The 22,968-nt window shown below is 47.8% G+C and overlaps 2 protein-coding genes across 3 annotated transcripts in view; one reads left to right on the top strand and one right to left on the bottom strand.

Annotated features, from left to right (window-relative positions):
• LOC113262005 (prolow-density lipoprotein receptor-related protein 1-like) overlaps positions 1-13,486 on the top strand; it is a 40,214-nt gene extending 26,728 nt beyond the window's left edge. For both annotated transcript variants that reach the window (XM_057303504.1, XM_048226369.2), the window contains 13 exons: positions 237-423; positions 1,005-1,223; positions 1,619-1,802; positions 3,199-3,400; positions 3,488-3,652; positions 3,829-4,029; positions 5,012-5,561; positions 5,971-6,096; positions 7,205-7,315; positions 8,607-8,843; positions 10,658-11,138; positions 12,537-12,645; positions 13,329-13,486. In XM_057303504.1, coding sequence (XP_057159487.1) covers positions 237-423; positions 1,005-1,223; positions 1,619-1,802; positions 3,199-3,400; positions 3,488-3,652; positions 3,829-4,029; positions 5,012-5,561; positions 5,971-6,096; positions 7,205-7,315; positions 8,607-8,843; positions 10,658-11,138; positions 12,537-12,645; positions 13,329-13,355 — 2,799 coding nt within the window. In that variant the 3' untranslated portion in view covers positions 13,356-13,486. The remainder of the gene's footprint in view (positions 1-236; positions 424-1,004; positions 1,224-1,618; positions 1,803-3,198; positions 3,401-3,487; positions 3,653-3,828; positions 4,030-5,011; positions 5,562-5,970; positions 6,097-7,204; positions 7,316-8,606; positions 8,844-10,657; positions 11,139-12,536; positions 12,646-13,328) is intronic.
• A 6,450-nt stretch (positions 13,487-19,936) lies between these two features.
• Positions 19,937-22,025, bottom strand: CLDN23 (claudin 23). Its single transcript, XM_026508484.4, has one exon. It carries the CDS (start codon positions 21,622-21,624, stop codon positions 20,749-20,751), a length of 876 nt encoding a protein of 291 aa, XP_026364269.2. The 5' UTR covers positions 21,625-22,025; the 3' UTR covers positions 19,937-20,748.
• Positions 22,026-22,968: the final 943 nt, after the last annotated feature.

The following is a 22,968-nucleotide window of genomic DNA, read 5'->3' as shown; positions in this document are numbered from 1 at the left end:
ACCCCTTTGTTAACTCAGGACCCACGGTGGTGGCAAGGGTGTGAGGTGTGTGGCAGCATCGATAAGACTGAGAGAATGATTGAATTTAAGATGAAGTTGGTTCTAAGAACTTTTTCGTGTTGAGCTGCTGAAATTGAGTGCATCGCCATGTGCTTTTAAGAACAAGGTCAGGCCTTTTCATCAAGGTTATGTCTCAGTGTCTTCAGGAAGTCTTAATGTTTCTGAATCCCATTCAGGTATGTGCTTGTGCACAAGGCTTCGAGCTGGGGAGCAGTCGCCATGTCTGCAAGGACGTGGATGAGTGCCAGAAGCCGGGCGGTCAGCCTTGCAGTCAGACCTGTGTCAATACCCAGGGCTCCTACAGCTGCACCTGTCACCCTGGCTACTTGCTGGAGCCCGATGGCCACACCTGTAAAGCAACAGGTAAGCTGGAACCGGGATGTCTCTGGAGCCACAGGTCAGGAACTTCGAAGCCCTGAATCTCCCAGGACTACAAATGCAAACCTTCTTTCTTGAGTCTTAAATGCTCCTGCCTGCTTTCTGTCTGCCGAGCAAGCCTAGCACATTCTCCAGATCCCCTTTTTAAATATAGCGGTTCGATGGAATAGAGTCTGAAGGTGTCGACAGATAAGCCATCATGATAGCAGAACCACAACTCTGGCCCCTGTAGCTACAGGTCAGCCTTACCTCAAGTTAGAACAAGAGTCAAAAGTCTTGCCAAGCCCTTCGTAGAAGTGCTAGATTCCACCTACACCTAAATACTTAGTTGGAAATGTTTTTTTTCCCCCAATTTATGCCAATCATGCCTTTATTCTAAGTATCTTTAAATTGTATTAGCACAAGCATGACATCTAGGGGAGAACTGCTGAGACACCAGCCAGCTGGTGTCCCAGCCCTGGCAGTGAGAAGGCAAAGGCTACTTTGTTCTCTAATTCCTTAGCCAGTGTTGAGGTTAGTTTCAAGCTCCGTAAGGCCCTGTGCTGAACACAGTTCTTATCTGGCAGGTACCGAACCGATCCTGCTGGTGGCCATTCAGTTCGGCCTCCTCCTCTATGGCTTGAGGAGCTTGAAGGAAGATATTCTGACAACTGTAGACAAGAACGTGATGATTATCTCTATTGACTATGACTTAGTGGGCCAGAAAGTCTTCTGGGCGGATCTCAGTGCAGAAAGCATTAAGTGGATGAGTATGGACGCAAAGAAGAGAGGGACCATGGTGAAGGGTATGTCCCCTGTGTGGGCTTTGTCCTGCCTTTATGAATGATGCATAACATGAAAAGTAAAATGGCCATTAACGTTCTAGACATTGATTTAATGAAATCTTAACTCAAAGTGACCAAGGCCTGCTAGTGGGCTAGAAATGAGAAGGCTGCCTTGTCACCTCAGTAGACCACAGGAGCCCGGCAGACTGTCAGCCAGTGGCCGTTATCTCTCACGGTCATCTTCCTCTACAAATAGAACCTTGGAGGAATTTGAAGATTGCTCTGATGGAGACGCATATACCAGTTGTAAAATGAGTTAACACGGTACTCAAGTCCGATGCCTCTGAGCTGAAACCTAGGAAAAGCCATAATTTAACCTAGATTCACACCTTGAGTGGTTTCCGCTCTCTCTTCAGGGGTAAAGTCGGACTGTGTCACGGTCGACTGGATTGGGAGGAATCTCTACTGGGTGGATGGGACAGCTGGCCAGATTTCGGCAGTTCCGCTGACCGCTGTGTGGAGAGGAAAATCTGAGCACACGATTGTCCTGGATGACGACGTGACTCAACCACGGTCTTTGGCTTTAGATCCCCTAAGTGGGTGAGTCCAGGGGTCAGAATGCCACTAAGTCCTCTAAGTTGTTTATTCCTCTTTAGTTCTACTTTGGTTGTGTTCACTTAACACAGAATGAGTAAAAAACCTATCTGACTTGACTTCAGATCTTACGGTGATGTGTGTCAACCATATGTATAGTAATTTTTTTTTTTAAAGATTTTATTTATTTATTTGACAGAGATAGAGACAGCCAGCGAGAGAGGGAACACAAGCAGGGGGAGTGGGAGAGGAAGAAGCAGGCTCACAGCAGAAGATCCTGATGTGGGGCTCGATCCCATAACGCCGGGATCACGCCCTGAGCTGAAGGCAGACGCTTAACCGCTGTGCCATCCAGGCGCCCCCATATGTATAGTAATCTTAAAAGCTTCTGAAAAAAGGGTCTTTATTTCAGCAAAGTGAGATATAGATGTTCTCACTTGGTGGCCCACCTGTACTTTCTTCTGCTAAAATAATTCTCCATTCAGAGGTATATTTGTTTATGGCTTTAAATGGCAAGAGGAAGGAGAATGAAACTAGGGATAGTATTTATTTTTTTAAGATTTATTTATTTGAGAGAGAGAGTGCAAGCAGGGGGAGGGGCAGAGAGAGAATCTCAGGCAGGCTCCCCACAGAGTGCAGAGCTCGATGCGGGGCTCCATCCCAGGACCCTGGGATCGTGACCTGAGCTGAAATCAAGAGTCAGGTGCTTAACCGACTGAGCCACCCAGGCACCCCAGGATAGTGTTTAATTTACACTAATGTGCTTGGTGGTAGTGGTGGAAATAATTATGTGTTGAGGTTGAATCTAGGTTCTTGCATCCAGAGTCCTTTCTTTCTGGAAAAGGCCAGGAACTTAGACACAACATTTCCCAGCTGTCAGAACCCAAGCCCTCATTGGGATGGCCATCCAATGTACGAACAAGATAGAGCAAAACTTAGGACTGAAAGGTGACCCAGATTGGGTACCGTTTATCTGCTTTTCTCACCTTTTCAATACCTTCAACCGGGAATCAGTTACCATGGTCCTCAGGAAATTGGCAGTAGTTTCCGAGGCATCTAATGGCTTTGACTGTGACCAAGAATAAGGTCTGAGGTGCACATCTTCCCATAGAACCAACCTGCTCTCTAGCCCAGGAAAGATTGGCGGGATCCCTGGCTACTTTCCAGGTCCAGGAACTCCTGTGGTCCTTGGCTGCTTATAGCTATCAGGATATTTTATCCCCAAGTGATGACTAAACAAGCACCATTAGATTTCAAGGGAGACTCTCTTTTACTTCACAATTTCACTTAAGGAATAGACCACGTTTGAGGAGGAAATAATTGGGCTAGACATCAGTATCATAAGGAATGAATCAATATTTTCTGGGAGGTAATACTTGAAAGCTGACTTTTATCGGTACAGGTTAATGTACTGGTCTGAAATCGGAGGAGAACCTCAAATAGAACAAGCAGGGATGGATGGTAGCAGCAGAAAAGTCCTCATCAGTCAAGGTCTTGGCTGGCCAACCAGCATAGCTCTCGACCGGTTGAGCTGGAAGATATTCTGGTCGGATGACAAATTTCACTGCATTGGCTCTGCTAACCTAGACGGTACTGGTGTTAGCGTAAGTATTCCTTGGTTATTAGGCTGCAGGAGATGTCTTATAAGCCTGTATAAAATTCACCCAGAAACCACATCATCCCCGTTTTAGATGTTGCAGCTAACACAAATCAAGAGCCCCTTTTCGGTCGCCGTGTTTGAGGATGAGGTCTTCTGGTCTGAGATGAAGATGAGAACAGTACAGCGCATGAGGAAGACGACAGGCAAGAACAGGGCGGTCCTCATCAAGCGTTCCCAACAGCCTTATGGACTCAAGGTCTACGGTGTACTCTTCAAAATATCCCCCTACTTCTCCCTGAAAAGGCTACGTGTATGAGCTTCCCAAGTACAAGCTGTAGTGACCTCCTTCTCATGATTAAAAAGCAAGATTTCTTCATGTGCTCTTTGTAAGGATTCAATCATGCGTGGTGACATCCAGCTCCTCTCTTGCAGATAATGCATGAAGTGCTCCAGCCCAAGTCACCTAATGCTTGTCTGGACGCTGGCTGTTCTCACTTGTGCCTTCTGAGCCCACGATCCAAGGGAAGCTGTCACTGCCCACTTGGACTCCTGCTCGCAGATGACGGCATCACCTGTGTTCCGCTCCAGGAGTCCGCATTTCTGTTCCTCGCGTTGCCCACAGTTATCACGCAGGTACTGTTCTGCAGCCTTACTCACATGTCTGTGCCTGGGCTGATCTGTTACAGACTGAGTAATTCGAGTTCTCTAGGCACAATTATACATAGTAGGGGCCATGGCCCTTGGAGTATTCTTTTTTTTTTTTTTTTCACTTTTTAATTTTTTAAGTAATCTCTACACCCAACGTGGGTCTCAAACTCACAGCCCCAAGATCAAGAATTGCATGCTCTACTGACCGAGCCAGCCAGATGCTCCCCACTGCCCCGGAATAGTCTTCAAAAACAACTTAAATTTTCGTGTTCACTGTGTTCTGGGAGCTATCGTGACCAAAAACGAAGGGGCTATGAGACGAAGACTGCAGCTTGAGAACTAGTACGTCAGAGCACAGGTTAGGGATCTGAGAGTGCGGCTCACCTAGTGCAGCTGTCCAAGCATCTCACTGATGATACAGAGTAATTCTGAATCCGAGCAGCTCGGCTGGGTTCTAGCCTGGTGAGGGGGAGGTACATTTTATGAGGAAACTTTTCTTAAGTCATAGGAGGTACCAACAAACAAGTTACTTCTGTCTTCTACCATATAGAGTATTTATCAGCTTGGGCACTTTAAAATGGCAAATGCTGGGGTAGAGGATTGACTTGAGTTTCAGTAAGATATTAGTAGCGTCTCATTTAAAGGGGGAGGGCCTTTCATATATAAATGTATCCAAGCAACACATTGAACACCTTAAACTTAGACAAATGTTATATGTCAATTATAGCTCAATATTTACAAAATAAAGGGGAGGGCATTTAACAAAGGAGTCAATCTTTGAAACACGTGGATTCAAGGACTTTTAAGTGCTTAAAGCTCCAGGAAGCGAGAGAAATAACGGCTACCTGTTTTTAGATGATGAATTCAGATTTTCATATATTCTAAGTATTGTAACACTAATGCAAAATCAAGATGAAGAATTACACTTGATTCAGCTGGTGCCATCCACCTAATTTTTCTCCCATAGATTTATCTGAAAAATCTAGAAGCTTTACTAGGACAACCAGCTTTACCCGAACATAGGATACTTCCCTTTACCAGTGTGAACCAGCTGGCATCCCTGGACTACATAGTCCAGGAAAAGGCTCTCTACCTTTCAGAGTTGGATAACGGTGATATCAGGCTACTGAGGCTCAAAGAATCCGGAAGACTCTCTTGGAGGAAAATCGTATCTGTGGAGGGAACAGTGATCGACCTTGCTGTGGACTGGTTGAGTGGAAACATATATTGGATTGACAGTGAGAATCCTCACATCAATGTAGCTTCCTCAGAAGGCCAGTATCCCACCGTCCTGGTCAGCGGCAATCTCTACCGCCCGACCTCTGTTGTGCTCCACCCACCCTCTGCAGTCATGTGCTTTGTGGACCTGGGCCCCCAGGACGATGGTGGGCGTGGGTCCAGCATTGAATGTGCCTGCATGGACGGCAGCAGGAGGAAGGTGCTGTGGCAGAAAGCCCAGGTCCCTGAGGGCCTGACCTTTTCAGATTCGGGAACCCGAGTTTACTGGGCTGATACTGGTAAGCAATTAGAACACACCCTAAACGTGAGTCGGAAGGACTTTGGCCAGAGTGAAATGGTGACGTTCTGCTTTCTGGTCTTCAGCCGTGACTTCAAACAGCTTTTAGGTCTGAGTTTACATACTCTGCACCACCTTCTGAACAAACCCAGTGATTCCCCATTCTGAGTAGAATGTCATGGCCCACAGAGCCGTGCAGTTGTCCTTTCGTGAAGGCATAAAATCGGGAACTTAACAAATATGCATGTGCAAATCTTGGCGTATCACTGTTAGAGTAGAGTGAGTAAAGAACTGTCCTTCAGAAAGCTCAGAGTAGACAAAGGCCTCCTGGAGGGGAGACGAGACAAGACACAGCTACAGGGTAGAGTAGAGCTGTAGGCCGAGTGAATTCACTGAGCCTCTCTTTCCAGGGACAGGACTCCTAGAGAGTATTCAACAAGATGGCTCTAGCTACAGAGTAGACCGCAGAGGAATTGAGGGCCTCACCCTCTTTACATTCGGCCAAGGCATGATGTTCTGGACGACAGTTGATGATGGTAAGTCTCATTCAGCGTCTGATTGTCTTTGCGATCTGAATTTACTCCTGGGTCTCTTAAGCGAATCTGCTAATGCCTAGCACTGATCTTTGGCAGGGTCTTTCTTCGGGACGAATAATTAAGCAACTTCCCTAATCTAACATGTATGTGTAACAGGGATTCTATGACTTGGGGAAGCTTTGACTTATTTGGTCATTCTTTATATATGAATGTGCTTAATCCTGTTCTGCCTGAGATTTCTGGCTTTCATCTCAGGCTCTCTGCTGTCAAGGACAATGTGATCCGGTACAGAGAGAGCTGGGCCAGGAATTGGAGCCAGGTAGCATAACTGCTCCGTCAGTTAGTAGCTGTAACACCTTACCTGTAAAAGGAAGACAGTACCTGTCTCACTTGACTCAGTACACATAAAAGTACTAGGTGAACTACGGAATATTCTGTACTTGCAGGGTATCACTAGTATTTAAAGAGATTTGCCTAAACAACAGTGTCCTGGTACATTGTTTATGCCTAGAGTCTAGATTTGGTTAAACTGGAAAATGCTATTTAAATCTATCTCTAATAGTTCCAAATGCTGGTCCATTGACCAGTTGGGCTGGCCACATCACAATTGCAAAAACGAGTTGTCTGATCCTACCCGAGAGGTGCTATCTTATTAGATGTGGGCTGAGACTTTGGTATCTGTTTTAAGATCCCCTGGTAACACTTATTACAGAAAGCCATTTTCAGGTATTTTCTAGAACAATGTTTAAAATCATTACCCATCATTTGCATGAACTGCATTTAAGTGTCTCAGATCCTAATTATCTATCTTTGTATATCTGGACATATATGAATGCTCATAACTTATACTTGACTTTATTTTGGAGGAAGGCATAGAACAATTTTGATTTGTCTTGAAATTTCTTCCCAGAAAAAAAAAAATTAGAAAAACACATGTCTCTTCTGTAAAAACGCTTGTTCTTCAACTGGCGTTTACGCACACGGGTGACGGTTTTCAAAGTGAGCAATTTTCTTGGCACAGGAAATTGTCTTAAAATTAAAATGTGCTTTTCTTAAAAAAATTTAAATTTTGCTTTTCTTAATGATTTTTCACTGGCTTTTGTTTCAGCCCAGATCACTAAAGTTTGGTACAGCAAGGCAGAACTTTCAGAAAACCAGTGGTTCCAAATTGACCAGAAGATTGTGGATTTAAAAGTTTATAGTAAACTTAGTCAACAGGGTAAGCAACTTTGTAATGATTATGACAACATTGAAGCCTGCTGAATTTCCCCGTGAAGGGGATCCTCTGTCTCCCGCAAGATCTCCTTGAAATGGCTTTCTGTTTCCCACTAAATTATTTCTCTGGCAAATTCTTACAGATCTGCATAACTCTCTTGTCTTTATGCAGTTACATGGATTATACTTCTGGTATATAACTAGCGCTGTTACTTTTCTAGGAGACAAAGTAGTGGTAAATACGTTGGGCTGGAGTTTTATATAATTTTAAGTTCTGTTGTAGGTGGAATTACAACCGTGGTATACTCGAAATCGTCTTTTAGCTCTGCAGTGGAAACTAGTCTTTATTCTACTTATTGCTACTTGTATCTACTTGCGATGTTAACTAATTCTTGAAATTCCAACTTGGGCATGCTCGGATGTTTTTCTCCAGTGTTTGAGTAGAGTAATGATGGGCTTAGTTAAAGTAGTAATAGATATAATCTTTTCCTAGTCGAGGGGAACACCAACAATGTGAGCGCAAATGTTAACCACATCTACCACTACCAGGGATGTTGAGTATACTGGTCTTAAGCGAATGCTGCTCCATTGCCTTGTTTTGGAAAGCTAAACTTTGTAAGCTAGTGTTAGTCAAGCTTAAACTTCTGAAGTCTTGGCCTTGTGGAGAGAACCTTCTTAGAATTCTTCAGTGTGATTTATGGTCATCCAAGTGAAATGAAAATCTGTGGCTTAGTTCTGAGAAGCAGAAGGAGGGTCCTTGCCGCTCCTGAGGTAGGTTTTATCTGCACTCCATACATACCTGTTCCATAAGTCCTGGAATATCTCAAAATAAGACCTTACTAGAAGTTAAAGCTTGAGATATGAGCCTTGCTGAGCTATGGTCAGCTATAAATAGCTGACTCACTACTCGGATTCTTAGGGATAATAGACACCGCAGCCTTCATGTTTTCATCTAAAGAGAGCGTTATTTCTAAGACCCCCTAGTTTTGATGTTGGTGTGAGGGGAAAGGAGAACTCACAAGGGGTCTTGGGTGGGCCAGAGCTCAGCTCAGTTTTTATTAAGCTGGTCCCTTGTCTGAACTCCCAGCTTTCTAAAGCCATCCTTACCCGTGAAGAAGAATCAACAATCACTTGGTACCTGGTTGACCAAAAGGATGAAACTGAAAAGCTATCCACCGGAAAGGACATCTGGGTTCTGTAACTCTGACAGTGTATTTGTAGAGCACTGTCTACAGAAGACCCTTCCGAAACCATTAAATCAATGGGGGTTTTTTTTTGGGGGGGGGGATCCACAGGTAGTAACAGCTGCTCAAAAGACAACGGAGGCTGCAGCCATATGTGTTTACCAAACCCTGAAGGACTGACTTGTAAGTGTCCCAGTGGGCACTCCTTGGCTAACCTAAGCAAATGTGTGGAAGCCGCCCCGTGCTCTGAGCCGTCCCAGGCCTGTAAGGATGGTCAGAAGTGCGTCTCCGTGGAGCAAGTTTGTGATGGTCATGCTGACTGTCTGGATGGATCTGATGAGCTGAGCTGTGAGTAACTCCTAGCCAGGAGCCAACTGTTCATCACCATACATGACATACTTCGAATATTTTATAATATAATCCTTGGTATCACAATCTAATTCTTAATATCTAATTCTGCAGTATCCCTGAAGCTTTTATCCTCTCAATCATGCCTTTTATTACTGGCACTTCTAAACTGAACAAGGTAAAACTTCTAACTATGGGCAATTGGGTATAGATTACGCGGACGCCTTCTGGAAAGCTAGCGTGCCCTCTGATTCAGTTTTAGAATGGGCGATATGAGAGCTCCAAAGGGTTTGACAGTTTGTGTGTTGTCTGAAAGAGCACTTATTTAACTAGATTTGATTCTGTCCATTTAAATTGATCACATAGTGAGGGTGGCCCAGGAGGAGGAGGTGGGGTAAATGATTTAACTTGTCTTGGTTCGGTTTCCCTTTTTAATGGGGCAGTAGCGCTTTCTATCTCAAACAGTTCCAGAATACAAGAGTGTGTGAATAAAGCGGCCATGTTAGTACTTACCGTTGTCAGGTTACTTCCTAAATGCTGGCTAGTAGACGGTTGTTACAGAGCAATTCTGTGGTGGTCACTCTCCTCAAATTCTACACCACTCCAGTGGTAGCCAAGTCACGTAAGCCGTGGCATCGAGGACACAGTGGGCTCCACACTGAAACTTGTCATAACTAGTGAGAAAACAAACTGGAGAAGGAATCTTACAGTGAAGAGTCCTTACTGACTTCTCAATTTAAATCCTCATCTTCCTCAAAGCTGACGAGTTGGAATACCAGTTGTTCCCCCAATGACTTCATCTTAAATAGGAAAGTTAATAGATTTTGATTCCCAGAGTTGATTCTATGGTCTTTCGAATGAGGGCAGTTTTCTCAAAAGCCTCACGTTACAGTGACTCTAGGAGGCAGGTCAGTGCGTGAGAAATGGATCGCCTTCCCTGTCTGGTTTTAGACCTAAACCGGAAGCCTGACCTACCCTCACTTGCTCCCCCATCCTGATGACCACGAGTTGGCTCTATTCAATAAGTATTTCCCACTGACTTGTACCTGAAACTTTTTCGGAGGGGATGGTGGTGGGCATGTAAAGCTAGACTGCCTTCCTCTGGGTATACCCAACTGTCAGGGACCCCAGACTGCCCAGGAGTGGAAACATTCCTGTGACACCAGCTCGAGGCAGAGGCAGCAACCGGTTTTGTCACTAACACTGCTGCCTTCCCTCCCCATAGTTTGGTCTTTGGTATTTACGTATGCAACGATGCTTGTGCCAACGATGATGGAGGATAGGGTGAAATGTCTTACACACAGACCTAACTTTCAATTCGTTGGTTAGAAGCAGCCTGTTGCCTCCTCCCTCCTGCCCATGACTGCCACCAAATCTGGTCCAAGATTTGCAGCTTGTACATCTTATGAAACCAACAGTCAACTTGGACTAAAAAAATCCATATTTACAGATAAACATACATCTTAAAAATCTTTCTAGATATTTACCACTTAGATCTACCATACTATTCTTTATAGAATAAAATATTTTTGTAGCTGAGGGAATCTGCCATGGCTAAAACTGGGCATACCATTGTTTAAAAGTAGATTGGTATGATAGACTGGTCTCAAAACCAAACATTTTAAGTGCCTTAGGATATGCAGTTTTTTATATGTTTTCAATACTTTTTTGGTTGGCCAAAAGTAATGGTAATGATTTGATGATTTCATAAATTCAAACTTATCTGGTTAAATCTTCTAGAATTCTTATTCTCCTAAAATCCTTCATAACTGACAAATATGTGTATATACCCACGCTCGTACCTGTTTTTGTAGGTACCTATCCAGATAAAACCCATTCAACACCAACATCTAAAAATGCAGAGGCTGGAAAAAGGTTGACTCCAAAAGCTGCCCGGCCTCCTCTCCAAGCTACCAAGTCCACCAAGGCTAGATACCCGGGTCCAGAAGGGATGAGTTATCCTCTCAGAAAAACATTAATTCCTCCAATTCCTGCTAGAGAAAGCAAGACTTCAGAAGCCAAGGAAAAAGGCGAGCTCGTTCAGCCCAAGGACTCACAGGGGGCAGCACATCTGCCCTGCAGCACGGATTTCTGCAATGGGAGAGGGATCTGTACAGTGGTGGGCGAGCTGAGGAAGTGCCGCTGTCTGATGGAATATGGCGGACAGTTCTGTGAGGAGCCAGCGCGTGGACCTGCCCCTGGCTACATCGTCCTCAGCTTCACTGTTGTCCTGCCAGTGGTGCTAGTCGCTCTGGGAGCGTTTGTCTATTTCAGAAGAGAACACAAATTTAAAAGGTGAGCAGCTCTTAATGTCGTCATGGGAGAGTTCAAGCCCAAGAAGCCTTCTAGGATTAGTGGGGTTGGAGGTATGACTCTTCCCCTAAGACCTTGTCCGCTGGGGAAGGATTTAGGTGACGAAGCAGCCATCACTTGTTAGATGACCCGGAGAAACAAGAGAGGCCACGTCTTTGAGACCCGGGGCAAATGATCTTGTAAGGAATAGGAGGCATTCGTGCAGGTAAAATTTGCCTCAGCGGCAGTCTGCACAATCTCAGGGATGAAGTGATGAGATTCTTTACCAACGAGGCAGAGTTGGTGCCAACGACAGGAGGAAGAATCGAGAGGTGCGTTAGTTTGCCGGGGCTGCTGTAACAGATACCACAGACTGCGTGTCTTACACAAAAGGTTTATTTTCTTCGTCCTGGAGGCTGGAAGTCTGAGATCAGTGCGTCTGTGGGACTGGTTTCTCCTTGGATTATAGATGCAGACTTCTCCCTGTGTCTTCGCATGGTCTTCCCTCTGTACTTGTCTGTGTCCTGATCTCTTCTTATAAGGACACCAGTCATATTGGAGTAGGGCCCAAACTGATGAGCTCATTTTAACATAATTACTTCTTTAAAGACTCTATCTCCAAAAACAGTTACACGCTGAGGTACTAGGGATTAGGACTTCAACATACTAATTTGGAGGGGATACAACTCAGCCCATAGCAGGAGGTGAAATGAACTCGGGAAAGATTAAAAGCAAACACGTTAAGTTTTGCCCAAGAGCAAGAGAGATTAAAGAAACAAACGATAATACAATGCTGGCTTAGAGTAGGGATGATGACAGAATTGGCTTTAGTATGGGAAGTTGTAGTAACGGAAAACGCTGTTGAGGTTACACATGCTGAGGAGGGACATTAAGCAGCCTATGTCTCAAGAAATAGATGAGGAAAGTTGGAAAAGTTACGTTTCTGTCCCGCACTCACAGACTGAAGAAAAGGCCAGAAGAAATGGTGCGTCTTTGCCCAAGGTAACACTGGTTGATAGATTACTAACATTAAGACTGACTGAATGCTACCCCTGGGGTTTTGATGGTCACCTCAGGTCTTTCTACCACATTAATCGCCACCTACTTGTCCTTGGATTCTGTTCTGCTTGACCCCAATTAGTAGTGTGCCCCAACTGAGAAGGTGTATTGTTTTGGAAGTTAAGTGAATGCCTAGTAACAAATCATAATTGACTCAAGTATCACCCATTCTAGGTCATTGGATTCATTCAGAAGACAAAACAGAACATAATTCCCATAACAATAGCCTTTGATAGGGGATGAGTTGGCCCTTTCCAACCATAGACCCATCCTGGCTTCAACCTCAAGGAACAACTCTTTTGACTCTGTTTTTTTGTTTTGTTTTGTTCTTTTGATTCTTAGAAATCGTGCAGCAACATCAAGAAATTCGACCTGCCATAAAGAAAACGGCCAAGAAGAGGAGAACCTAATGAATAGTGAGACCTTTGTCAACGAAGCCTGTGATGAGCAGGTACGCCTGGGAAGTGTCATTGAGGAGAGCAGATGGTGAGAGACAGCTGAAGGAGGCCCCTTCTGAAAAATCCGAGCTGGGTGAAAGCAGGCAGTGTTACCTTAGAGAGCTTTCTGTAATGGGTGAATGACGCTGTTAGGTGAATCAAACGAACGTTCAGTAACTTGTTTAGACTCTGTTCAATCTCTAGTTCAAACCAAAGTGAAATGTGCATGAAATCGTAACTAAGACGTTCAGCTTTTGCTGAACCTCCACAAGGGGCTCAGTCCTGGGGTGGGGTGTTATTAGGGTTAGTTGGATTTACCCCTAAAACTGTGTCCCCCTGTGATCTCTCCTAACCTCTCCGTCACTCAACCACCTCTGCGTTTGCCGTGTTTTAACGTCGTGTGCATTCAGGCGCACCTGGCTGGCTCAGTCAGTGGAGCAGGTGACTCCTGGTCTCAGGGTCACGAGTTCAAGCCCCACACTGGGCATGGAGCTTACAGTTAAAAAAATCAGTCAATCAGTCAATATTAAGGGGTGTCTGGCTGGCTCAGTCAGTGGAGCAGGTGACTCTTGATGTAGAGTTTGGGAGCTCATGCCCCATGTCGGGTGTAGAGATTACTGAAAAGTAATCTTTAAAAACAAAACCAAAAAAACTATCATAGTACGCACTCTCTAACTTCACGTCTCTTTTCCTACAGGAACTGCTAACTTTACAAAGTGACTAACTTGATAAAAAAGGAGCTGAAACATCTCAATGAAAATTGTTTATACGTTGCATTGTGTACTGTTTTAACGTCTGTAACTTATTGTAACTATATGCTAAAATGGTGATTTATTAAAATAACTGCTTTTTAAATTGGAAGAGGTCGTCTGGTTTTGTTGGTGGGTGTTGGAGGACTGCACGGTCACAGGCGGGGGCCGATTTCAGTACAAGCTCCATGTGGTTTCGGTTAGAGTTCATCTGCAGAAACTGTCAGTCCCAGCGTGCCCGGCCCAGTGCTAGTCAGAGGTTCCGGGTTTGAATCTTGGCTCTGTCACTAACTTGGAGGTGTACTTAATTGCTCTGAACTGGCTTCCTCGTCTTACAAAAGGGAATGAGGTGAAGGTCAAGTTTTTGCAGTGTAGTGAGTGTTCAAGTATTCTTTATCACTCCCTCTCAGATACGTGTTACTGCAAAGTTAGTACTCACTTTTGCTGAAAATTTGTAAAAACAGTGCTCTTCTTATGCTGTCATTTGATTCTAAAACTAAGTCCACCTGACCCTTGAACAGCACAGGTTTGAACTGTGTGGGCCCACTCACATTCAGGTTGTTTCAGTCAGCACGTGCAACAGTGTGACTGTATCTTCTCATGATTTTCTTAGTAATATTTTCTTTTCTCTAGCTTACTTTATTGTCAGAATACAGCATAGAGGGGGGCGCCTGGGTGGCTCAGTTGTTAAGGGTCTGCCTTCAGCTCAGGGCGTGATCCCGGGGTTCTGGGATCAAGCCCCGCATCAGGCTTCCTGCTCCACTGGGAGCCTGTTTCTTCCTCTCCCACTCCCCCTGCTTGTGTTCCCTCTCTCGCTCGCTGTCTCTCTCTCTCTCTGTCAAATAAATAAATAAAAAATCTTAAAAAAAAAAAAAGAATACAGCATAGAATACATGTAAGATACAAAATATGCGTTAATCGACTGTTATGGGTAAGGCTTCTGGTCTACAGTAGGCTGTTAAGTTTTGGGGGAGTCAAGTTATATGTGGATTTTCTACTGCAGTCGGTGGGCGCCCCAACCCCTGAATGCCCAAACATCAACTGTACAGGTGAATCTACTTTACAGATGTAGAAACTCAGACGAGTGATTTGTCTAAGACTTCAAGTGGGTAGACACTGGGGGCCTCGGCATGGTGTTCCAGGTGTGGGCCAGAGTTCATCTTAATGAGCTCTTGCCTGCTGGGGGAACTCGCGGGTGCTGCTTACATCCCAGACTGCCTTTAACCCTCCAGATGACCTCTTCCTTCACACTCCTATGTGAGGAATTAAGGGCACTGAATCTCTGATGGGAGACGGGTCATAGGAGTGTTGGCTAAAATTCAGTAGCAACGTTGGGCAAATCACTTAATCATGGAACTGTTTCCCCAATGATAACAAGAGGATTAACAGAACCCTACATCAGGCCAATGGATCATCGCATGAAAATACACAAATGCCTGTACACTGCTCAGTGCATAGTACCAGAGGCTGAGAACCTAAGTCCAAATTATAGTCATGAATTGGAAGTCTTTTCTTGCTTGGATTTTTTTCTAGACTATTCATATTTAGTTTCTTGCAGAACGCATTTGTATAGGCTACCAGGCGTAAAGAGAAGTTCTAGACTTATTACTGGGGGTACGGTACATAAAATCGACTGTGCTTTGCAGTCAAGTATAAAAATTCCCAAGTACAGATCAACTTGGCTGGAAAAACAATGCTGGGGGCTCCGCCCTTCCTGGGGCTGAGAGATACAGGGAGCAGCATTCGGTTTCCTCAGGCACTTAGCTGTATTCGAGAGGAACCGGTTCAGCACCAAAGCGCCCGAGACCCTGTCCGCCACGGAGTGACTCTTTGCTTTCTCTTGCCACCTCTCCCAAGAGCATCCCCCTGCTGGCCCTTGGCAAGGCTCTGCCTGTCTGTGGCAGAGTGAGTAAAAAAGACAGCTTTACCACTTTGGTTAACACTTCAGCTGTTGCCTTCACCTCCTTCAGACCCTAAGCGGCCACTAGACATCCAAGGCTTGTGTTCTGGCCAGCTCCGACTGTTTCCGACTTCCCAAGGCTGTGCGCTGGAACGGGACTCGTGGCCCCACCTTCCACTCTGCAAGGTCCACCTTCTGGTGAGACCCCTGACACATCCACCGTTTCTCTCCCGGGAGGAAAGGGTGGCTGACTGCAGTCAAATCTGTGTGTCACGTAGGCCCCCCTTCCCTCTACGCCCTGCCCCAGCTTAGTTACACCTTTTCCTACCTTCGGTCTCCGATGAATGCGTGCCTAAGTATTATCCGTGCCTAAGTATTATCCCGCTTGAAGCTAGTTTAATGCACCTTGCTCTGCTTCCCCAATTCAAGAATTTACAAGACACGTCTGAACATCGTCTTCACCGGAAAGACAGGTATAAGTGTTAAGTACCCACTCGAAGATTAACAATCCTTAACCATCCCTGCCCCCCAAATTGGCTTTCATAGGTCAGTTTCATAATCTTATCTGTTTGGAGTGAAGGCATGTTAACTGTGAAGAGCCTTCTTTTGTGATGATCTCTATATTGTTAATTTCTTAATTTCTCTCCACCTATATAGATGAGGCAGTGAACTCCGTAGCAGATGTAAAATTTGAATTTTCTTATAGGAACTCAACATCTGTAACCAGGTGGTTGGTTTGGGTTTTCTTCTAGGGACAAGGAACGTAAGAAAAGTTCATTGGTTCATGCTTAAGGTTCAAAGAGCCCAATGCAAAACTTGACCTTTTAGGTCTCTAGCTAGCAATTTGGTTAAACACTCGATACTCTTTTTAGGAAACAAATAGGGGAGAGATCCTTGATGATGGGAGGAGTGCACCACGTTCCTACTATTTTAACTATTGGAAGGCTTGTGAAATTCAGAGAAACCAGGAACTAGAACTTGGAGCTTATTACCATCAGACCAGTTACTAAATTTACAGGTCAGTCGGCAACCCCAGCCTTCACTCCCCACATACGCTTCTCTCCTCTCGGCCTCACCTAATTCTTAAGCTTCACTCTCAAGATATTAAATTTAGAAAGGCTCTGTGATCACATCTAACCCAGTCTTCCTACTTGTACAGAGGAGAAAACGGAAATCCTTCAAAGGCAGGGCTTACGCTGTTAGGAAGCCTATGTCCCCCAAACTAGAATGCAGTGGCCCTCAGCCCTGTGATGAGTGGCAGCTCTTGGGGAGGCAACCGTGGTGGCTGGGAAGAGCAGGGGCGGGGCGTTTGCCACGTGACTAGTGCCCGTGAGTGCACCTGCCATCTCGGGCTCCCCGCCTGGTCCTCCACCCCAAAAGCCTTGTCCGTATTTTCCTTGATTCGGACAAAGGTCCTTGTTTTCCTGTGTTCAGTCCTGTGTAATGGAGAGTTGCTGGAGGGGGTCATTTAACCGCGTGCAGTGAGGGAAGAGAGGAATGTGTGTGGAGGGCACTGGGAAGACTGGATGAGAATTGCATACAAGTTTGTTTTTCCCCTCCTTGGCCCCTCCCACAAATTTTTATTTGACGTTGTGACGCTGTCTCTTATTTTGTTCCCCGTACATGGAAAAAATCTCATCCATGATGTGCTGAGACCAGAGGAGGCACCAGTTGCTTTGGACTGGTCTTGGCAAGCCGATCATAACCCAATTCACAAAGTTGCTCCTGCAGCCCGTTCCTCCCCCCCCACCCATGTCCATGCGCCTCCACCGCTGTAGGCCCGTGGCCTCAGGCCACAGAGGACTCTGTACAAGGCAAGTCGTGTATAAGGCAAGGAGGCACTTAGGGTACAGAAACAGATTTTAGAAGTAACATTAACTTATTAAATTTCTAACGGGCCCTGAACAAGTGTTAATACCCATTCTGGAACTACAAACATACATAGAAACCATCGTACCCTTACCTTCAATTTAGAGGTAAAACAGGAAAGTACATCAAGAAAATGACACACTTGAACATGTGAGTGATACGTTCCAATATGACCCTTCGAAGCTGAGGAGGGAAAGTAACCATTTAGGGTGTGTGTGTGTGTGGGGGGGGTGATCACGGAGGCCTTGGCCAAGCCATGAATGAAATTCAAGCAGAGAGTGGATGACATGTAAGGAAGTTCTTGAGGCTTTTAAAGACGTGATCGACAGGCCTTCACTTTAAGAAGGTGGGACTGAAGCTATGAGGTGGGTATGGGGGCAAGATCCGCATCTGGGGATGTGACAAGGCCTGGAGATTCGAATTTCCTTCTCTGCTACGGCACCGTGGGCTGTCTGTACGTTGACAGAGTGTGAGGTTCCTTACGAGGTAGTCACAGATCGACTCATTTATATTTGATTCCGAAAACATTCTATGAAAGACTGCGTTTGTGCCAGACTGCATTCCCTCCTCAAGAAGCTCTTAGCTTGACAAAGCGGAGAGGACAAGATTGCCCCCGCCTCACTCAGAGACACCGCCAGCTTCCTCCTGTCCTTAGCAGCCAGTTCTAGAGCCAAGCAGAAGAAAACATGCTGCCCCCAGGCCTGCTGCACCATCACTGTGCTCTGGGCCTGGAATGCACTCCTCTCCCTTCTCGCCATTCTCTGTTCAAGCATCACCTCCCTCCTGACCACCTTTCTCAAAATACTACCCGTTTTCCCTCCAGCTCTTGTCCCTGGTCTGTTACTCGTCATTTTCCTTGTACACAGCTCTCACGCTATGCTTGAGCATGTTAAGTTCCCCCAAAGGCAGAGCCTGGAATGCTCGTTTTCCAAGGTGTCCACAAATGTGCTGACAGAACGACAGGTGTCCCCACACCTACTGGTTGGATGACCTATGCAATGAAGAGGAGAGTGGTCGAGAAGCATCACTGGCAGCACCTTTACAGCCGCCGCAAAGGCTCAGCAGCCTGTGTGCTAAGAACTTCAGCCCTCCTTAGTGAGGGCACGGTTCTAGATCAGAGCCAGACTGGCAAGCAGGCAGAGCAGGAACCCTGTGAACGCGGTGTCTGCTCTACTTTCACACGTTCCTCGGTCCCTGTAGGCACAATCTGAGTGATCTTGAGAAGGCTTCGCCCATGAATTGGGGACACATACTTTGTGATTGGGATCATTAAGAACAGGTTGTGATGGTGCAAGGGGGCGAGGGAGGGTTTGAGGCAAGGTGGCAGGGCTGTTCCCCATCCGTGTCTTCCCTGTGGGGAGGTTGCCTGGCTAGTTGGTATTCGGTTTAGGAGAAGTTGACGCCCACAACAGCCTCCTACCTGGGCCAGTGTCCTCAGTGTCTAAGCCATTGTCTCTCTGTGCTGCTGTGGCACAGAATGACCCGTGTGCCCAAAACAGAACCCAGCCTGACGCAGGAGTGCCTCTCTATGCTGTCTTGACTATTTTTATAGCAAAAACCAGTTTGCATTTTTTAAGGGAGTTTTGGTTTCATTTCTGTTGCTTGGACAAAAACGGAGCTCTCACTTGACAACAAATCCTTAATCACCAGAGGGGGAGTGTTTTGAATATAAGCCACAGGAGAATAATTGGGCAGGGAGGAAAATAAAAACATACAAAACACTAGTGTTGTTTTTACCCAGGCCTCCCTGAGAAATATTTGGAATGATTAAGCAGGCAAGATTCATTAAATTCAGTACTTGCTAGGAACTCAGTATCTTTGTTACCGGCTAGGTCCCGACTTCCCAGACCCTTCATCCCTGCCTTTGGAGGTGTTAACTGAGAAAGCAGTGTCGCCTTTTCTCCATCTGGCTCTCTTCCCTGGAGCAAGTGCCCTAGCTCGTGGAGGCCGCAAGCTCTCCAAGGTCTCATTCTCTGCCTCCAGTTGGGATTGCACTTTGAATGAGGCAGGGTCCCAAGGAAAGCCTTGCAGCCCCAAATGGGGGCCACCAACCGTCAGCTCTGGCTCACTCCTGGGGGCTGATCAGGAAATCACTTTTGGGCCTCACTCCAGACCCACTCAATGAGAATTTGCATTTGAAAGAGATCACCGGGTGATATGCCTGCATTTGCAGGTCTGTTTGCAGAAGGGTATAAAATATATCTGTACTGTCCCTTCTGCTGTAATGAGTGGCGTGTGCTGTTTAGTTAGTTCTGCTCTAGCTCTCTGTTATCAGTGCTTACTGAACGTTCCTACCGCTGATGGCTGCCAATGGCAGGTTTTTAAAGATGAAATTCAACTCCGTGAAAGGCTCCCTTAAATCAACCCCTTGAAATTAGAGCGGGCCCTGCCTGAGATTTAGTCCCCTTCCTGGAACACAGCCGCCTACCTGTGATTTTAGGCACCACAGTTTACAAGAGGAAAAGATTTCTAGTCTCACTTCATGTTGGAAACTGGTGCTTCTAGTTTTTTCAACAATAGACTTGGCTTTGCCCAGAAAATAGCACGAACTTGAAAATAAAGCAATCAGGGATTTAAGTGGGGCCCATTGGCTCCTTTTAGTAATCTTAAGCTAAGAGGGGCAAAGATCTGAGAGCTAGATTTCAGAAACAGTGCCCAAGCAGCCAGGAAATTGTTAGTAATGAATGAGTAAACTCCCAAAGTTTGTACTGGAGACAAAAAAAGCTTGTGTGTATACTGAAACTCTCCTGTTCAGCTTTTATTTATAAATAAGAGATATATGCCCTTGTTCTTTAACGTAATGTGATTAACAGGTTCCATTCTGTAACAAATATTTAATTTATGGTCCTCAACGTCCAGTGTGAGGTACGCAAGGAATACAGTAGTAGAGTTAGTCTGGTAATTCCACCTGGCTTCTAGGAGAGAAACTGCAGTGACCTCAATGTTCACACCAAAAATAAGTAACAAAGATAAATCCTATATATACTTGAAGAAATGTAAATACGAGTTAATCAAGTTATTCCATAAAAGCCACAAAAGCTGGTGTTTGCATGGCTCTATCTTTATTTTAAGAGCTTCAATCAAACATAGCCAGTTTATTGGTCCCTTGAGAGTCTGCAGGAGAATAAATTATACAACGGAAAAACATTATATTGATATAAACGTCACTGGCATATCCGGATACTGTTTCGAGGTGTTAAAATGGTTTCTGAGCCTCTATTTGCTGATTTCGCCTTGTTGTCGTAGTCCCGTGTCAACACGATGCAAAGGCGCCCTTTCTAGATCTTCAGCTTCAAGTATGAAAAGCCTCGTCAGTCTGTAAGAGGAGCCTCATCCCTCTGGGGAGGAAAACTAAATTCTACAGAAAGAAAACCAACCCGACCAGATCTAACCGTCCAAGGAGTCTAGTTTAGCCACCAGAAAGGAAGAGCACCCTCCAAACCAGTCACAGGAACGCGTCCGTGGTTCAGACTCCGAGGCAGGGGTTTGCAGCCGCACAGTAACAGGCAAGTTCAAGGCTGGGCGTGGTGGGGCGAGGCCTTCGTCCGCGCAGCACCGGCCCACGGCCCACGGCGGCCAGGGGGCGGGGGGTTTGCCGGCTACAGGTCGGAGTCGCAGGGCAGCGAGGCGTGGCAGGACCCGGCGCTGCCCGCGGAGTCGCGGGCGGAGTGGGCCTCCTCCCCGCGCAGCACGTCCATCTGGTTGGTGTAGGCGCGGGGCTGCGGCCGCGGCAGGGGGAAGCCGGCCTTGGGCTTGCCGGCGTTGGCGACGTCGTGGGGCCGCGGCCGGTGCCGGCCGTCGCTGTAGTACTTGATGGCGGGCGGCAGCGCGGGCTCGGGCCAGTCCACGTGCACCGTGCTGACGCTGCTGCGGCGCGGGCTGCGGGGGGGCTCCTTGCGGCGGCGGCGGCAGCGCTCCTCGCACCAGGGCGCGAAGCTGAGCGCCAGCGAGAAGCCGCCCAGCAGCAGCAGGCAGCTGCCCAGGTAGCCCAGCACCAGGCTGTAGCTGACGTGCACCGTGACCGGGCTGGCGTCGGCGGGCAGGACGCTGCGGTCCGCCAGAAAGTGGTTGTACCAGGAGACCGGGATGAGGCTGAGGAGGCCGGCCGCGAAGAGCACCGCGCCCGACAGGCCGGCCAGCGCGAAGCGCGGCTCCTCCTGCCAGCAGCGCACGCCGAGCGACGCCAGCAGCAGCCCCAGCGCCGTGACGGCCAGCGACGTGACCATGAGTCCCCGCGCCACGCGCACGGGCTCGGCCTCGAAGTAGCCCCACACGTCCTGCTGGCCGCACTGGCGCTCGCGGCTGCTCTGCTCGCGGCACATGTCCCACAGGCCCTGGTACAGCTCCACGTCCACCGGCTGGTTGAGGAAGCCCTTCACCAGCCGCCAGCCGGGCGCCAGCGTGGCCGTCAGGTTGAGCAGCAGCCCGCAGGGCGCGAGCACCATGCCCAGCGTCATCACCACCGGCGTCCGCATCCCGGGGTCCGCGCCGCGCTCGCGTCACCCCGCGCACCCGCCGCCCGCGCCGAAGTCGCCGCGGGACCGTCCTCCCTCCGCCGCTCGCCTCGGCGTCCCTCCGCGCGTCCCCGCCCCTCCGGCCTCCCGCCCGGCCGCCGTCCTCAATCGAAACCAGCTCGCGGGCGGGTCTGACCGAAACCGCGGGCCGAGGTGCGAGCGCCCGGAGGGGCCGGCGCGGCCCAGCCCGTGGAGTGGGAGGGGCGGGGGGTGTGCGAGCAGAGGGCGGCGGGGAGGCTCGCGCGCGGCGGGCTCCGGGCGGCGTCCACACCCCGCCGGACTCTCCGGGACCGAGCAAAGGTCGCCCCGCCCCTGCTCCTCGCGCGGCTCCGCGGCCGGGCCGGCCCTGGGCGGGGGGAGGGGAGAGGCGGCACCGCCCGGACGGCCGCACCCGGCTCGGGGGCCGCACCGCTGCCCGGCTTCGCGGCGGATCTGGGTCTGCCGGAGTCTCCCGCGTCCCCGCCCGTCGGCCCGGCGCAGGCAGCCTCTGCCGGCTCCACTCGCTGCGGGTCCGATGTCAGCTCGAAGTTTGCGCTGTTGACTTTGAGCCACTCGCGGCCGAGGGGCGGTGCCAGCGCTCCTCCCTGCGCGGCAGGGGAGGCGCGGGGCGGGTGGGCCGCGAGGGTCCCTGTCCCGGATGCGGCGCTTAGGCTCTTAGCAAGCCGTGTTTAGCGTGCTTAGTAAAAGCTCCCTACTCCAGTTTCCGTTCCACTCAAAAGAATCAAAAGGAGTGCTTTTCTGGGATGAGGAGTTCCAGAGGATTTTATTATTTTTTTTTTTTTTAAAGATTTTATTTATTTGACAGAGATAGAGACAGCCAGCGAGAGAGGGAACGCAAGCAGGAGGAGTGGGAGAGGAAGAAGCAGGCTCATAGCGGAAGAGCCTGATGTGGGGCTCGATCCCATAACGCCGGGATCACGCCCTGAGCCGAAGGCAGACGCTTAACCGCTGTGCCACCCAGGCGCCCCGTATTATTATAATTATTATTATTGGACCCATGGAAAATTTTGAAGAGGCCAAAAAAGGGGAGAGTGTTACTGGGTGTCCTGTGTGGCACACTTTTCAGTTGTATCAACCATATAGGGTCCAGGGTCCGTTTATTGTGTTTGAGCTACTGCATCCCTCTGTAAATGGTAGAAAGCCTAGAATACCGCCAGTGACGTCTGTTCATAGAAATGCAGATGACGGGCGCCTGGGTGGTTTGCGGGGTGGTTCCGTGGGTTGGGCCTCTGACTCTTGATTCCCGTTGGGGTGGTGCTCTCCCGGTGTGGGACCCAGCCCAGCCTGGGGCTCTGCTCAGCCAGG

The sequence above is a fragment of the Ursus arctos genome, unplaced genomic scaffold (assembly GCF_023065955.2).
Source record: "Ursus arctos isolate Adak ecotype North America unplaced genomic scaffold, UrsArc2.0 scaffold_27, whole genome shotgun sequence".
NCBI classification, from domain to species: Eukaryota; Metazoa; Chordata; class Mammalia; order Carnivora; family Ursidae; genus Ursus; species Ursus arctos.
The sequence above is the reverse complement of the archived record's forward strand: the minus strand, read 5'-3'. Positions and strand labels throughout refer to the sequence as shown.